At 44.8% G+C, this 18,713-nt stretch overlaps 1 protein-coding gene across 2 annotated transcripts in view; it reads left to right on the plus strand.

Annotated features, from left to right (window-relative positions):
* WDFY4 (WDFY family member 4) overlaps positions 1-18,713 on the plus strand; it is an 856,906-nt gene that overhangs the window by 278,240 nt on the left and 559,953 nt on the right. For both annotated transcript variants that reach the window (XM_086921796.1, XM_086921797.1), the window contains one exon: positions 13,807-14,021. In XM_086921796.1, coding sequence (XP_086777922.1) covers positions 13,807-14,021 — 215 coding nt within the window. The remainder of the gene's footprint in view (positions 1-13,806; positions 14,022-18,713) is intronic.

The following is an 18,713-nucleotide window of genomic DNA, read 5'->3' on the forward strand; positions in this document are numbered from 1 at the left end:
ATAAAATCAAAAGGTCTTGGCTAATGCCGAGATATAACAAATGGGATGGCTGGCTAAGGGAGGTGAGGCCCGTCCTTGTGTCTATAGGGGAGTAGTGGGAGTAGTATTACAGAACAGGACCACTAAAACAAAGTCTCTGTCGAGTACACAAGAATTACCTTACAGAACAAGCATTGGCATAGCCAATAGGTTTCGCCTCTGGGACCGTATAAGTGTTTAGTTATGCAGCACAATATTCTTGGTGCAACAACATAGAGTGTTGCATTGGCTAAACACTTATAAGGCAGGAAAGAGCACAGCGCGAGGCAAGAGAGAGCACAGCGCGAGGTAGGACAGAGCACAGAGCGAGGCAGGAGAGTGCATATCGCGAGGCAGGAGAGTGCACAGCGAGAGGCAGAAGGGAGCTCAGCGCGAGGCAGAAGAGAGCACAGTGCGAGGCAGGAGAGTGCACAGCGCGAGGCAGGAGAGAGCACAGCGCGAGGCAGGAGAGAGCACAGCGCGAGGCAGGAGAGAGCACAGCGCGAGGCAGGAGAGAGCACAGCGCGAGGCAGGAGAGAGCACAGCGCGAGGCAGGAGGGAGCACAGCGCGAGGCAGGAGGGAGCACAGCGTGAGGCAGAAGGGAGCACAGCGCAGACATGAGGGCGTCGAGAAGAGAGCAGGAAGGAGCACATCACGAGGCTGGATGGAGCACTGCCCAAGAAAAAGACAGGAGAAGAGTCTCAAACAGGAGGGCTGTAGCCTGGGCAGGAGAATTAGTATTAACAGCAGATAGAGGAACCACTGCCTGGACTGCAGCACGTGCCAAGGCAAGAGTGAATACTGCTCAGGATGGGCTGAGGAGAAAGCAGACTAGAGCAGTCCCAGACTGCAGGGAGACCCGAGTGGGGCTTCACTCTGAGGGAGAGGAGTCCAGTATAGGAATGAGAACAGCAGAGACAAAAAGACTTGGACAGAACCTACCTCATAGTGCTATACACGAGAGAGCCAGTCACCAGAGGGAAGGAGTGCACCCCACTGGAGGCTGCAACGCACAGCCATGGCCTGGAGGAAGCACATGGCCGGAAGGAGGGAACAGCTGCCTTTGCCAGCCCAGCGGAGAGCACAATCGGGAGCAGGAGAGCGCACAACCACACTAGAGGGTAATGCGACTGATAGGGAAGACAGTCGGGGAGAGCCCAGAGCACAAATCTAGGGGCCGGACGGATTACAGAGCCTGGTACAAGAGGCAGCTCAGCCCTGCAGAAGGGCTCGCAGCTTCGGATAGCGTGGCACACTCTCTGAGTGCGCAGCCCGAGACAAGGGACAAAGTTAGTGGTGCTAACAACACGGGCATCTCTGTGAAGAGCACAGATCGGGACAGCGAGAGCACGCGTGGGCAGAAGGGAGGGGTACACTCAGGGTTAGGAGGAAAGACAGATGGGACGCCATTCTTAAAACATGGGTGCCTTTGTGGTGTAGTGAAAGTTATAAATGTGGTGCTTTGCTCCTTCAGACACTGGGGTTGCTTGCGCCTACACCTGCTTCCAGGAGAAATGTATCTTGGTAAAGAAAAGAGTGCAGGCGGTGCCAAGATGAAGTTTAGGACTGGTGGAAGCACAGCACTCCAGGAGGGAACGTAGGACTGGATTAGGGGCCAGGAAGAGCTCACAAGGTACAGAAGGGAGCAAACCCAGGAGAGGCCTGGGGGCAGAGACGCAGCCTGACTGAGAGGATGAGCAGCCTGGGACAGGAGGGAGCGCAGTGCATGGCACTATTCGAGAAACACTGCAGGCTGGGCTAACGAAACAAACAAAGGACACCTCTCTCTTACATGATCTCCAGGAGCACAGTACAATAACTGGACTTTACTGACGTCGGCATGATGGAGTGAAAGCGCTGCAGCATCCTCGGGACTTCCGGCCTAAGCCTTGCGGTTCTGAGCAACACGAGCGAGGAATGCAACTGCAGGGTCCCTCGAGTGGTACACGCGTGCTCGTGTTGCTCGTAACCGCAAGCCTTAGGCCGGAAGTCCAGAGCGATTCCAAGAGGTTGTTTTACCTAGAGTAGCGCATGCGCGCTGCGCTAGGCTCGACCTAAAAATGAGTAAGTAATAGGAGGAGATCCCTCTAGTGTAGCCCCATGTATCTTGGCAAGCAGACCAGTCAATGTGTAATTTTAGGGGTCCTCAATTCTCATCAAATTTAGCTGTGAAACCCCATCGGGTTGGTTTAGGGCATTATACAGATGTAGAAATAATAATGAAGCAGCAGAGGGGGGCTTTGCGGTACACACAGTGAATGGAAGCCTAATCCCTGATAGGAGTCAAGGTGAATCAAACGAATGTAACATTATAATAAATATTGTGCTCATCATAGAACAAGCAAAACATCTAAACAGCCAAATAACAGACAAACAGTTAGCAAGCTCGGGAAAAACGACTTATTTCTAGAAGATGACTAACTGACCATAGGAATCCTACATTTCTAAGACAACTCTTAGCTATGATCAGGTTAAGGAAGACACCAGTGCACATGTAGTGGGACATAAGTCTTGAAGAACCCCCCTACTTTTACTGAAAATAACAGGTGTCTAAAGGGTCAAAGGGTTAATGATAAACTGAAGTTAAAAAAAAAATACTTTACAAAGACCATGAAGCATACAAAGGTCAAATAACGCTTTTGGAGAAAGTGGGTAAAGTCTCACAAAGGTAGGTTTTCAGGAAAAAAAAGCTCTGCAGAATTTTTTATAGCATGACTCCTCTCTAGAAAATATTTTTGCATTTGTGGATGTTTTTGTATATGGGGCAAAGTTTGAAAAGTTGATAAACTTTGTAAACCTCACAAAATATTTAAGTTTGCAAACTTTACATTTCATGCACCCTTATTCGATTGTCCATGCTCTGTTAGGAAACCCTAACCTAGGTGTGTTTTTGATACTCAGTCCTTTACCAACCTGTCTTAATGCTTTGGTCCTTCATTCAGCTCATTCCTTCCAGCCATCCGGGTGGTGATGCAACAAGGAGGAGAGGAAGCACCATAAACAGGCTTTTAAAATATATACATTAATGGGGCTTTTCACCAAGTTCAATTTACATGTAGGTACATTTTCGTGTGTACATTTACTCTTACTCTTTGTAGTAACTTTACTACTTGTGGCTGTTTCACCATTTCGAATGTAACTTGACTACAAAGTGTAGACGTACATGCCTCCACCTCCATTTTCAGGGGTTGGAGACATGTGCGTTCACACTTTGACCATACAGTCACACTGGTAGTAACTTTACCATTAGGTTACGCTCACATGGTTGAGGCCTCTGCAGCCAGGATGGAGAACATATTATGGTAAAGTATGGGGACATTTAGAAAAGTTTATTAATGCCTAAAAAAACAGTAAACATATTTGTATTAATAGTAATTTAACTTAATGGCATTTATTTTAAATGAAGAGCAGTGTAAATAAAATGCTATGGCACTATTAAATGAATTTTGAATTACATATTTAATTAATTTAAATGTATTAATTAAAACTTAATTTGTAAACATGTATAGAGAAATCCCACCTAAAGTAAAATGTTTATATTTATGTATTATGTATTCAAATGACTAATTGCTAATTGTACATAATTCACATAAATTAATGTAAATACTTTTTAGAAAAGTGAAGTTCATTATTTAAAATTTAAAAAAAGATTATTATAATATTTAATCAATACATATTTCTTGTTTATTATATTGAAACTATTTAATTTTAATATAAATTATATATTAAAAAAGTAAAAATAGATTTATTATAACAGTATTTCCTAGGAAGATTTATTTTAAGTCCCTATCCCTGTATTTCCTATGGGAGTGTGCTGGACATTTTTACCAGTGCCTGGCCATGTGTGGTGCTGGACTTCCTCTAGGTCTGGGCTGGAGTGCATTTACTACTGTGTTGAAACTTTTTGGATGTATTAACTATAGAAGTGCAATTTGTGAATAGCAATGGTCTTATTCTTTCATGGGTGGTGCCTCGCCCTCCTTAAAACTCTCCTGAGCCCCTGTTTAACCCCTTGTTGCTCCTCCCCAAACCCCTCCTATGAAGTTGTAAGTATTCCACATTATCCATCCACTCCCCTGTTTCTCTCACATTTTCTACTAAAATGTAGGCGTGTGTGTAGCAATCTGTGCAGTCAGGGCACAGAAAAGATGGTAGTGGCGAAGCTGTGGGTTTGTGAATACAATTGTTTGTGAGCAGTACTATTGAGGTACTGCTAAGCATACTACAAAACGCAGTTTGTGAATATGTCCATGCATGTTTAAGCTCTACTGCCAACTGGATCCTGCTGCTGTACACGTACTCCCTCCTGTGATCATCACCTATTTTAGCTTCTGAAGCATGCACTCTCTTGCTCCCCTCTCTACATTCAGTAAACTAACCTTTTCCAATAACAAGATCAATAAAAGCTTGTTTTAGTTAACCTTTACTTCCATGGTCACCCAGCTTCATGGAGGTCTGTTTATAATAGGTGTTAAGAATTGTTTACCTGCTTGGATGAGCATAACTTGTTAAACTTAGTAGTATAATTAGTAGACGATGCATATGGTGTTTGAGAGGGATCTTTGGCCAGGTTTCTTTGACCACTAGCTGTGTGTTTTGTTAAAAGCAAGCCCATCCTGTTTAGTTTGTGGCAGTCTTATGGTGGGTTAAGTGTTTTGATGTTATGACTCAACTCATTGAAGGGCTGGATCAAAAAAGATTTGAATCTTGTGGTTAAATTCGCTAATAAACCTGCTGCCTGTTTCCTTTGCTTCAAATACAATGCATCTTTATACAACACTTTTTTGTTAACAGGGAATTTCCTCATTTACTTATGGTTTCAGGGTCTGGGCCAGGGACGGACTGGGAACCAAAACCGGCCCTGGCAAAGTGCTGGGCCGTCCCCCCCCCACCACCTCCCCGGGGGTTGGGGGTGCCGCCGAGCTCTCTGCCAGGGCCGGTTTTTGGCCGATTTTGTTACAGGGCCGATTTTGCAGGTATGCTGCAAAAACGGCGCTGTAACAAAATCATCCCCCAGGTGACCAAAACCGGCCCCCACCCGTGCAGCGCACCGGGGGATTGCACGGTGCCCGCTACAGCCAGTCTGGGCCTGGTCTGGGCAGACTATTCCAGGATCCTGCAGATCGTGGGAACTATTGCAAATCATCTAGGCACCTGCCATACCGAACCTAGGGTCCATCTACTCCCTTAGATGGGGAGAAGCAATGGCTGAGTGCTGGAGAAGAGTCCATCTGCTCCGCATTGCATGGTAGTAGCCTGCTTTTTTATGCATTGGTTCTCTTCAATTGCATAGATTACGTGCTCTGATACTTCTAAAGAGGGAAATTAGCTAACGGTCCACACAGAGTGCTTCCCTCTGCATGGAAGCACTTGTTTTCAATCAATAAATCAATCAATCAGTATTTTATAAAGTGCGCTACTCACCCGTTAGGGTCCCAAGGTGGTGCTGGATGGGGGTGGGGAGGTGAAGCTCCATTGCGGTCATTCGAAGAGCCAGGTCTTGAGGTCTTTCCTGAATTGGTCCAGTGTTGGGCTTCGCCAGAGGTGGAGGGGGAGCTCGTTCCATGTCTTGGCTGCAAGATAGGAGAAGGTCCTTGCACCGCTCTGTTTCTGTAGAAGTGTGGGACAGTGGCTAGAGGGAGGTTGGTTGATCGTACGTTTCTCTTGGGTGCGTGGAAGGAGAGGCGGATGTTGAGGTATTGAGGTCCGATGTTGTGGAGGGCCTTGTATGCGTACATGTGCAGCTTGAAAGCTATCCTTCTGTCAATGGGTAGCCAGTGGAGGTCGCGGAGGTGTTGGGACAATATGGTTTTGCCTTGGGATATCAAGGATAAGTCTGGCTGCGGCGTTCTGGGCGGTCTGGAGTTTGCCGAGGAGTTTCTTGTTCATTCCAGCATATAGGGTGTTGCCATAGTCCAATCTGCTGGTAATGAGGGCGTGAGTGACCATTTTTCTGGAGTCGGCAGGTATCCATTTGAATGTTTTGCATAGTATGCGGAGGGTGTTGAAGGATGCGGAGAAGACGGCGTCGATCTGGCGATTCATTGTGAGCGATGAGTCCAGTATGATGCTGAGGTTGCGTGCATGGCCTGTCGGGTTGGGTGGGTTTCCAAGGGCGGGGGCATCAGGTGTCATCCCACGCTGAGGGGGTGGAGCCGAGGATGAGGACTTCTGTTTTCTCTGAGTTGAGTTTCAGGCAGCTGGTCTTCCTCCAGGTTGGCTTCCTCTCTTGCTTCTGGAAACAACCCTAAGTGTTTTTTCCCCTGTACATCATCAGCCCTCTTGGACCGTATATTCCTAACAGACTTCTCTCTCAAGTTGCTTGATCCAGAATGTTTGGGTAATTCTCCCAAATGTCAGCTAATCCTTCAGAAACAGATGAATTGAACACTTGCAAAAGAAAACTGCAAACGTTTGAGCAGGTCTGGTGCCCATTGGCTTTCCTTATCATTCCAAGTTACACTTTATAATATACTTTGCTGTTAAATATGCCAAAACAATTATAGTCTTAATCCCCTGGTGGCATGGGTAAGTTCAAAAACACTTTAAGAGACAGAGGGCAGAGCGGAGTTGAATAGGAAAGAAATGTCCTAATACTGGCTTTTGATGGAAAAAGTGCAGGCTTTGTATTAATGAGATCCAAATTGAAACAGGCTCAGCGAATGTTGAGCCAGAAAACGTGAAAAGACATTGGATAGACATAGATAGAGAAAACAGACTCTGGGTCAGCCTTGATTTGGCAAAGCAAAAAGTAAATAGATCCGGGGCACAATTAATCAGCCTTGTCATACTCAGTCACAATGGCTCCTATGAGTAAATTGTTTGAATGCATTAATAATGAATTTTGCAAAATATATCTTTATTGATTTAATACAGGAAGACGGACTGAAAGTGTAAAGAGAATGAATAAAGAAAACATAGATTGATGTAAAGTAATTTATGTATTAAACATGCATTTCAGATCGTATGAAATTGGTGCAAGAGAGAAGTGGAAATTGAGTCAAAAGATTTTCAATGATGTGTCATACATATAACTGTATTACACGCTGTGTATTGTTCTTTCACCAAATGTTTTCAATCTAGTGCATTATTTGTTTAGTTTGTTCTCCTGCAGAAGCACGTTTGTGCACTGCAGTGCCCCAGCTTCTCATTTGCATCTACTTGCGGTAAACTGGAGTTCCTACATTGAGTTAACCCTCTGGATCTCGCTGAAGACCCGGCACTTCTACCATGTCCATACCACTGCCTACAGGCCGAGGATGTCTGTGCTCTGTAATAACACAATCGAATTCTTGATTATTGAAAATGGATTAGCGGCTGACCGATATCGCATGCCTTGATCTCTAAACAGTGCCATGGCGGTGTGGGCATGCTACCTTCATCTCACTGAGAGGTTTATTCAGTTCCTCATCACCACCCAGAAGTTCTGCACTCCCTCAAAGCCATTTGTCAAGATTTTGTTAGTAACTGGAGTCCTTTTATCGCAGCCCCATGAGCATGGAGTCTGGAGCCGCTCTTGACCATGAATTGTGGCCTCCCTCCAGCCTTCCTAGCCCTCAGTCTCAAGCCCTGTAGCCTGGACTCTAGAAAGTCTTGTTCTTTGATCCCTCCTTTCGTCCTTTTTTCCAATTCCTATTTCCTTACTCTTGTGAGTCTAATCTAGAAAAGGTCTGAGTCCCACATCCTGCATCCTTGAGCCTGGGAGCTATTTTATTTTTGCTCCTGTGCAGGAGTTTTTTTCAGTTCCTATGGCCAGTTCTGTGTCTGGACCTTGAGTTTCTCTTACCTCTGTCTGTGTGTCTCTGAATTCATTTCTAGCACACTCAGTCCTGTGCTTTTCTTGCCCACCGTCTGCAGGTACTGAAATTCTCCTGAAAGAGAAAGTTTGATAGACAAAAAAACCTTAAACTCTCAAGTTCGCAACGATGACTAGAGTTCATATCCTCCTACCCTTAAGGTGTATAGAGCGGGTCGCGGTGGATGAATCCCTGAGTGGCTAGATCCATGGCCGGCTTAAGACATGGCCGAGCTGGGCCCAGGTGTCCTTACTGCAGATGAGTACATGGAGCTAACCTACCAAATTGCTTTTAATCTCTTAATCACTATTCCAGATCACTGGTGCCTGTTCATTGTCTTTTGGCCCCTCTATAAATCTCTTGTTCTCTTCCTTTAGTAGCTTATTTTCCCTCTTTTTCCCTCCAACCTCCCCCCGCCTTCTTTCTCCCCTAGCACCTCCTCACAGCCGCGGCCCGTTGAGGGAGTTCCGTGGGGCAGAGAGGCGGGGCGGGGGAGGGGCAGGGTGGGGGGTACTAAACACCGGACCATGGATAATTGGAGGTAAGTAAACAATGTAATAAATAAAACGAATTTCGTAGCGCGCGCTGCATCGCATTTTGCAATGCAGAGCACGCAACAAAATTTGTTTTATTTATTAAACTGTTTACTTACCTCCAATTATCCATGTTCCGGTGTTTAGCACCCCCCACCCTGCCCCTCCCCGCCCCGCCCCGCCTCTCTGCCCCACGGAACTCCCTCCACGGGCCGCGGCTGCCTCCTCACCTCCAATTTGGTGCGGTTGATCTGGAAGAGCGCAAATCTGCTTTTGTCTGGGGTGTTTTATAAGCAAAGACTTGTCCTGGCTGTTGAAACGTCGGGCCTTATTTTTGTATGCTTTGCAAAATAATTTTTTTTAAATTTAAAATAAAAAATATAAATTGACGGTCCTGACTAGATTTTTTTTTATGTATTGGCAGTTTTTTATAGCGAATGTTATTTTTTGGGGCAGTTTTATATAGCACAAACTTGACCCAAAGGTATTGGAGCGCTTTACATGAGCACCAGTTACGTTACACAAGGATATGTTCATTTTTGGTTGGCTTGGGGAGATTAAGTGATTTGCCCAGAATCACAGGATGTTGAAGCGACACCGAGACACTAACCTGGTTCCCCAGCTCCAAAGTCACCAGCTCTTGTTGAGGTCAGTACCTCAAACCTAGTTGCCTTGTGGAAGAGGTGTGACGCAGCAACCAGAGTGCCTTACTCCGGACCACGGGGTTCACGGTTCGATCGCCAGCAGCAGGTCAGCCCAGCACCATGTGACTCTAGGTAATAGCTTGCTTAATCTTCCCGAGGTCCCCCAGCGCCGGGAAACCACTTTGGAGGTAGCTGTGCGCTTTACAAATTCAAGGTGAAACCTAGTTGCCTTACTGCTGTCCATCAGGTCGGTTTATATTGTCTCGAGTCAGGTCCATTCCTTCCTAAAGGAGATAGTGATATCTCTCCATAATGTGAGAAGTAAGGCTCTAGCGATACCCCAGCTCTCCGTACTCCCCCACACCACTCCTCATCCCCGTCCCCTAAATACCTGCCCCTGTCCACGCCTCATGGTCCCATGCCCTCTCAGACTGCTGCCTTTTATATATAAAAATCAATTTATATTCATGCGAAACAGGCAGCTTTCCTGCCACCGTTATATTTTCGCTAAAAACACATTTTACTGGAATTCGTATCGCTTAAAAAAACTCATTTCAGCCTAAAGAAGCCCGTGCGGTTATTGGCCTGCCAGAACTGTAACTGACAGGATCAATTGTGCTCCATTATAGGCCCCAGAGAGGGACTTGGCCTTTCACTTCGCGTTAATCTGCACATTTTTGGAAAAATTGACGTGAACCCTTGAAATCAGCCTGCAGGTTCCAGGGAAGGGGCTGGGGGTGGGCTGCACAGCTCACTTCCGGTAGACGGGGATTCACGCACGCTGCCGCATTCAAGGCTGCGAGCGCGCGGCCATAACACAGGTGGTTAATAAAAGCGACTTGTTTTCATGCTAAAATCTCACCTATTCTTAAGCATCTTCACCCAAAAATTGGTACCATGGTCAGCAATGCAAGTATGTGTGAATTACAAAGACCTTTCTAGCTCAATGGCTGAAAGTCGCATGAACCGGTGTTGACCGTTTGGCAATGCGAAAAAAAATATTACACGTTTCAAACAAACCTTTGTTTCTGTATCCTGTGTAATAAAAGCTGTTGAATTAAAGCAGTGCTTAATATGTAAAAAAATAAATAAATAAATAAGGACAGAGGCGTAAAGTTTTTTTCTTAGAAGCTCACCACAGGTGTTGTCGAATGTCAGGATAGATAAATTCCACCAACACCACCTAGTTTTCATTCCACCATATGCCTCTTTCTTCCACCACCATACGCTTTCTGTCTCTCATTTTTGCAGGTTCTTTTTCGTCCCTGCTTTCTCCTTTTATCCACTGTTTTCCTGTTTTGCTTTTGCCTTTTCTTTCCCTTCCTTGCCTTTTGCTCCTGTGCCTGTTGAAAGTCTGATAATGAAAAATAGCCCAAGAATTAGGCTGGGTTGAAATTTTAGTAACAGAAGCATAATTCAGGTAATTTCAGAAATTTTACGTTTCTCTTATTAAGCAAAATTCCCGCCATTATGCCACTTAGCTTAAATTTACTGTGAACGCTCCATTCTCTGTAAAATTCTACCCCAAATGCAAAGGAACAAAAGAACACAAACTAATATTTTTTGCGGTGCTTTAGTTTAATGCATCCGTGTGAAAAAAAATAAAAGCAAGTACTCATTTTATGCTAAAAATGAGGCAATAGAGACAGATTTGGATTTTGCTTAATCATGCATAATTTCACTAAATTTGTCAATATTTAATGTAATTACGCGAATTTCGCACACCCTCTACCAAGATCTTCAGAATTGACATGTCACTTTTTGAGCAGAAGATGTTTAACCAAATTTGTTGATCACCATTGTTCACTTGGTGTCCACCTGTTTGGATCAAGGGCTAATTAGATTAGTGGTAGGCATTTTCTGTTGTGCTTGCAGTGGCATTTGAGTAATAGCTTTAATTATACTGCTCTTTTCTTTTATATATTTTATCAATTAAAATGTCATTATAAACCTAATGTTCATAGCATTACATCTCAAATCTGACCCTTTGGACTGTGGGCCTATGACGGGATGACCACTCATCGGCGTAGTATGTGGCTTCAAAAGGAAGTGACACTTTTTTCTTAAATTAGACTGTGCTCTGCAGTCTAAGGCATATGCTGCCATCTGTGTGACCTGGTGTACAGTTCTTGATGAACACCAGTGGGCTCTGTCTGCTCCAAGCATTAATACAAACGTGCAAATTGAATAATATATGTACAAATCTGTGCAGCCATCTGGCCCATTCCATTGAATACAGAACAGTCATAGAGCTCGCCCCCTCCCACCCATTGCCCACACTCAGGCAGGGCTAACTAGAGCCAGTCCAACTAACGAATAAGCATTGGCAAAGCAAATAATCTTACCTTTGGGACATATTGGCTTTGAAATTCCTTTTGGTGATACTGTACAGTGTCAGAAAGAACACCTTTTTTTCTGATTCTGTGCAGCATCAGCAAAAGAAAAAAAACATGAGATAACACACTTCATTTCTTAGACAGTTGCATGCGTGATGACATATGTGTGTGCATGTGTCACCATACATGCACGCATGTACGAAAAGACATGGCATCAATTTTTTTTTAATTGGAGTGAAGCACTTTTTTGTAAGATAGAAAGGTCAGCACAAATTGTTGCTGCACCCTTAAAACAAAACAAAAAATACATTTAAGAAGAACCAGCATGTGGAGGAGCGGGTGTGGGCAGGAAGCAACATGGTGTGGGCAGTGGAGACAGAAAAAGTTAGGCAGGTTGGCGTGAGAAGAGAGAAAGCAACACCCCAGTGAGAGAGCAGCACGAGCTGGACAGGAGGAAGCATAGAGTGGAGAGAGCTGGTTCGGGCAGACACACAAGAAAACAAAATAGGAGCGGGCAGCATATCGGAACATCTTCTGACCATTCAAAGCAGAATGCCCCCTTACTACTCTGGGCCCCGGTGCTTTGCGCCGCCTGCACAACCACAGTAGCTACACCCCTGTTTATCACTGAGGTCACATGGTGGCCGGACCAATCCCTTTACATATCATCATACTCTACCCTTCATCTTTTTACGGTTAGTTACCTCCATGCTTGCATAATTGAAGGCCAGTTTGTAGTTTCTCTTTGTGCTGGTAGCCTCCCTGCTGAATGTCTTGCAGGGTACACTCGCCTCACTTTATAAGTGTATGGAGTTCACAAAGCAGTAAGGCGTGTGGGTATTTCCTCCAGCGTTATGTATGGGTTCCCAGCAGCAGCGGCTCCTCCGCAGTGGCAGAGGAGCACTCCCCACAGAGCCAGGAAATGAAAGATAAAACAATGTTCTAGCATAGTTTAATTTATTTTGTTTGCCGGCTCTGAGCCAACTTGTGCAGGGAGGAGCGGGACATGGGAGGATGAGTGGTATGTGCACTCCCTAAGTGCGCATATGTGTTTGGGTAGCCATCTCAAGCCGGCCAAAAGCACATGCTCACTTAGGTTTCTCCAGCCCGGCTGCATTGAACAGCCCGGCTGGAAACACCCCACAGACTCCCTATCCTGAGCAGAGCATCTATTCAGCCCGATCAGGCCAATCCCTGTTCTGCAAACCACAGCACGGGATTGGATGGGAGTCTGCCCCAGGGACTGCTGGGACCAGGAAGAGGACAGGAGGCCCGTGCGGGAGGCCGCCGGCTGCCAGCAGCCAGCGGCTTCAGATAAATTCTATTTTTATATATATTATTACTAACACCCCCCTTCACGCGATCCCCTGCCCGCATTCCCTCCATCTGCCCACCACCCTTTGTTTGCTGCTAGTTGGTTTATATAACTTCCTAATACCACGTCGGTGGACTGTTTGTTGCTCAGCACTTTTAAGATCCACAAATAGTGGTGTGGGTCAAGTGCTTGATGCAGACATGTATCAGTTGTAGTTAAATGGTGTGAATACTCTCTGGGATGACTTAACCTTTCATCCATCTTAGGTAAGAAAATTGAGTACCATTATATTTGGTATTATAAAGTGTAAAGAAGCAACGGTATAACAGTGCTAGCAAACTTAACAAATAACACGTTATTTCAGATAATACTATCCTAATCATTTTTTCCGCTTCCCCCTTCCTGTTATACTCCATTATCCCATTTTCACTCTGCATACTTCTTTTTTCAGGTCCTCTGGTTGAATTTCCTCTTCTTTTTCAATCCCAATATTCTCCTTTGGCTTTTCCCCCTCCCAGATTTTCCTCATGCTCTTTCCCTACTCTCTTCTCTCCCTTTTCCTTTATTGTACACTCCCTATCCCTTCACACCTCTCCACTTTCTAATGCAACTACCCCAGTTCTGCCCCATCTTTTTCCTTTCCCCATTTTGCCCTGAAATCTTTTTAAAAAAAATTCTGCTCCATCTCTTCCTTCCTTCTCCTCCTCTTTGTAGGCCCCGGTTTTATGTATGGGGCTAAATTCTGATGTGTGCACTAATGAAATTAACCAGTTGCAGTGTATTTCACACCCAATTCTCTGACACTCATAATTGGACCTTTAGACTCCCCTTTCTTCAGTCTCCCCTTTTGTACCCCTTCCTCTTCTCTATTTATTCTCCCCTTAAGCGCTGCCTTTGGCCGTTGGCAGACGGCAACGCTACCTCCCCAGTGCTGCTGTCGGCCATTGGCCGACGGCATTCCACCCGCGCACGGAAACGCCCCCACCGCAGCGGAATTACCGCCGCGGTTAACGGGTTAAGGTTGATGTCTCAGCTGGGAGCACAGACATCTCATACATAGAAGACTACACATACATTGTCTGCCTGGTCTGGTCCATGGCCAAGGCTGTGGTTCTCTTGGACCCATGTTTGACATTAACCAAAGCATGCTGTTCCCTCAACAGCTCTCAATGGAGATCCAGTGTGCAGTGGTGGACCACATCCAGTCCTTGGTGAAATCAGAAAAGAATCGCCAGTTGATGTGTGGAGGCGGGCTCCTTCACAGCCTGGTGACCTTTTGCCAGGCAGCGATGAGTGACAGCCAGGACCTGCTGCACCTACCGCTTGTGAGGGTATTCGAGAAGCTCGCATGCCAGGCTGTGGAGCCAGAAGTCTTAAGGTAGGTGCTGCGTCCCAAGTGTGTGCTATGTTGTCTACGCTGCTACGATCTTTCCAAACTCTAGATAAAACAGAATTGTTATAGAAAGGTTTTATAAATTTGTGACAGTAACGTTAGAGCGCTTTTACACGCACAATAAAGCAATCCCATTACCACTAAGGTAATGCACAAGAACCCTTAAACCTTTACACAGTTCAAAGAAGCCTAAACCTTTTTGAGGCAAAAGCTAGCCTTGCAAGAGCGTAATTATCAATTGTTCAGCGGTACACAACACCATGGCCTAGAGTCCTCAAGGCCCCATCGAGTACTGATTCTTGTTGTATTTCACTATCCAAATAGCGGTGCAATTTTTAGGGTCGAGCCTGCGAGAGCATGCGCTAGCGCATCCATCTAACTTGCAAGATACTGTTGTTAACAATTAAGAGCTTGGCGCCCGTCCATTGTTTACCATTTGTTGGCTTGACGCTCTATGGAGCAGGGATCAAGAACTGATTGATTCAACTTAATCAGTGCCCGTCTTCTGCTCCCGATGTGATTGAGGTACTATTTTGTTCTGTTTAACACCTTCCATGCTGATGACGGAACCGCTCCGTCATCAGCCGCGGTGGCGCTGTGCTGATGACGGAGCGGTTCCGTCATGGCCCGCCCGACGCTCCTGCGCAGCCGGAATTCCGCGCCTGCGCTGAGCGTTCTATTGAGCGGGCGGGGCCATGACGGAACCGCTCCGTCATAAGCACAGCGCAACCGACGCTGGTGACGGAGCGGTTCCGTCACCAGCATGCGCCCGCCGCATTTCTGCCCCGCCCCTTAGCACTGCGGCGGAATAGCCGCCGCAGTGAAGGGGTTAAGTTTTATTTCCCTGCAAACAGAAGGCATGTGACTGGAAGAAACATGCCCAGCAGGACAAATGAAATTGCAAATATTTATTTTCTATAGTTAATTTTGTTCGATGTTCTCAAGTCTTCTTTGCACTCATGTATTCTTTTGTTTTTGCTTGGGAGCAATCTGCTCAAAAGATGAGAATTATCTTATTTCAAAGCAACAACACAAGCATCAAGAATGCAAGCAATTGTGTTTTTTGGCATTATTTTTACGAAAAATTCATCCTTGCTTCAAAAATAGACACAATGGTGTGTTTCGTTCGAAAATATAGCACTAAATGTAACACTTTTCTGACCGAACATCACAGTATATCAGCCAGACTTTTAAACATTGATGACAAACAATGCTTTCCAATTTAACCTAATTACAACAGAGGATGTGCTGATATTTCCTATACATGACAAGCTTAACTTTGAAAAAGTACAAAATATCTTATAGATGAAAGACAAAAAATGTAACACTGTTTCTCGATTCAGGGCTGCATCAGGACCACCCATCAGATCATTGGAAGGAGGTTTCTCTAAAGATTTAGGGGGTGCGAAATTTGCATAATTTAAGTTTTGCGTAATTATAAGAAATTTTTGAGAAATTATGCAAAAATCATGTGTCATGTTGCAAAATGAAACACCATTATTTATTACTAAGCCGCAGCTGTGTAATGTTGCCCTTTCAGGTGCAAATCATGCTAAACCTCCTATTTCTGCTAAATTGAAGGTAGATACTTCACTGCTGACACAGCTGATCTCTCATACAAGTCACAAAATAAGTTGGATGTCCCTCCATTCCCTGAAATTCAGCCCTTCAAAAATATAATTCAATTTCCCCAAATCCAAGTCCGATCCAGGCTCTCAGCATTATAAATGAATAGAGTTCTGTGACCCTAGATACACACATACTATTCCCAGTACATGACTCTCTCTCAGAACAACGTCATCAAAAACATACAGAAATCAATCACATGCTGAAAAAAAATCAAACACCTCATTGCAGTTGCGGTCCGTGCAGGTAACAGCGGTGGGGCCATGTAATGGGGGATTTCGAGGGACGATGCAGAGGGAAAATTCATTATTTATTTAATTTTACCTCTGCATCGTCCCTCGAAATTCCCCTTTACACGGCCCCACCGCGCCACCGCTGTTACCTGCACGGAACACGGCTGCCTCACATTACTGCCTCCTTTATGGCGGAGGAGCGTCTCCCCGCCTCCTGCCAGCGCAGCAGGCACACACATTCATAAAATGGTCAAAAATACCATTTTATTATGTGTGGCAGGCTTGCGCTGCTTCAGCGCAAGGGCAGGGGGCGGGGCTGATTAGTGCAACTGCACTTACGTCAGCCCCCTGCCAGTGCGCATGAAAGATTGGCCGGCTGTGTACAGCTAACCAATCTGTCATGCGCACTTCAAAGCAGGGCTGAAAAACAGCAGAGGGATTGCAGCCGCAGGCCCCCAGCCTCAAAATGAGCGCTGGGTTAGCCTGCTCCAACCAATCCTGGAGCTTGGTTGGATTCGCGTGGCACAAGGGAGGAAGTCCCTCCCTTTATGCCCGAGTCTGAGGAGAGCACCGAAACAAGAGACGGTGACCGCAGCCTGTGGTCAGCAACATACATATCATGAGTATTTTTGGGCATCGCTCCCCACCATATTTTAGTTGCTGGCCGCTTCTGGTATAGAGGTATAGACAGTCTTTGCATCAAAAGAGCCTAGTGCTGACACCAAATCATCCCATACCAGCAAGAGCAATTCACCACTGCAAGTCAGCATTCCATTTCGTCTAGCCTGAATCTTTCACCAGAACCGATTAGTCACCTATAGACAGGCACAAACTAATTTACGGGAATAGCCGAGCAGTACTCTCAGGAAATTCTGTTATCATCTGGAAATCCCTCCAACCAAACTTAACTGAAATACCCTTGATTTGTTTAATTATTTTCCATTTTATTGGGGGAATTAAGTATTTTGCCAAAGTGCAGTACTCACATGGTACAATGTAAATGAAACATCATCCCAAACTATGTTTCATAAGAAGGGACTCGAGGTAGTGCACAATGGAGACCCCCAATATTTAGAACAGGTCAGTTATTTCCTTTATCTAGTAGTACATTTTCACCATCCTTTAAAATGGTCAACTTAGCACATCATATGGCACAAGTTATTGGAGCAATGATGACTTTTGTACACCAATCTTTAACTCAAACTAGTTAGAACAGAAACTGATGTAGTGGGGATAACTGGTAAAAAAAAAAGTGCGGCATGAAGAAAATGTGGGTGCCATGATATATACATCTACTTACATTATGCACCAGGAAGTGGGGATGTCTCAAATCACAGTTAAATATAATGGGCACCCGTGCTATGGATTAGAATTGCTTTTAATGACGTCTCCTATAGCACTTCGTACAATGAAAGAGTGTAGTCTATGGGATGGGTAGCCGTAAAACAGGATGATCTGCACTAAAACGTTTATGGATCCCAGTACACTAAGGGCAGCAGATAATAATATTATGAAAGCACAATATACCGAAATATGTCTAAATGTCCGTGAGCATGATGTAATACAAAAATGCTCTCTAAGGGCCTCTTTCCCCATTACATTTGGATTGGGTCTGGAATCTTAGTACACCATAAAACAATCATGTAAGTCACTCATTGAAATGACTCAGAGTTGGTAAAATTGCTGATGGATTTAGGAAAGATGAACTATATTTCTGTCAACATCTACTCGTCTGGTGATATTTCTGCCCGCGCTCTAATGCACTTTTCCTCTTTTTGCCACCGCAACAAAAAGCCAAGAGCACAATTTAATCTACTTTTTCTTTTTAGAGATGCATTTTAAGAAATGCAGACTAGCCTTGATTGTCGTTTGTAAACCCGTCTATGACTGCAGGAGTAAAAGTTCTTTTTTTGAGTGTAAATGTTAGGAATAAAATGGAAGGCCGGAAATTCTGAGGTTATAAGAATATTGGTGGATAGAAACAGCCTGTTTTTGAATGTATAGTTTATCTAATTCATCTAGATTCGTTTTTAGTGAAAACGTTCTTTTTAATGTTTGTGTATTTTAAACCTGTCAATAACCGTACTTTGTAATTATGATGTAAGATCCTTTGCGGAAAATTGTCAAATGTATTTGTGTTGAACAGAGGAGTGCCGACAGAGTTTACAGAAAGAGGTAGCGTGTTTTAAGAGGAAGCATAGAAAAGGACTGAGCATCGTGTGAGGCGCAAATCTAACCTGAGAAGCAGACTCGCAGTGCTTAATTTGAGCCGGTGGTTTCCGGTGCTCGGCACCAGCACCTAATTGTCAACACCAGCCCGTATGGCAGTGCGCCATATGGGGTCGTATTTGTCTAGTTCACACTAGTACACCAACAGTTGTGTATTATTTCAATACACATTAAAAATTACTAATACTTTCCCCCAAGACAATCTTATAGCTTTTGGGACCTGGAATAGTCTGGAGTAGTGTAATTGGCAGTGGTGTCAGGGGAAATGGGTGGTGCAAGCTGCAGTCACCTCCTGATGAGGGCCCTGGCATTCATTATTGTACAAATTAACACTGGAGTGGAGATCGTGGGGTGGGATATAGACAATGACAACGAATGGAAGTTAGGTGGAACACTTAAAAATAACACAGAGGGAGTAAAACAGTAGACAAGAAAGAAAATGAGCCAGTGAAAAGAAACAATAGAGCAAGCTATGTGAGCAGTGGAAGTGAAATAAAGAAAAGAATTACCCGGAAGTAATAATTATAAAAATGGTACAAGGATTAAACAAGCAGACTAAGGAGAGAAGAGCAGTAATCCAAATGAGGGA

The sequence above is a fragment of the Lissotriton vulgaris genome, chromosome 5 (genome assembly GCF_964263255.1).
Source record: "Lissotriton vulgaris chromosome 5, aLisVul1.2, whole genome shotgun sequence".
Classification (NCBI taxonomy): Eukaryota; Metazoa; Chordata; class Amphibia; order Caudata; family Salamandridae; genus Lissotriton; species Lissotriton vulgaris.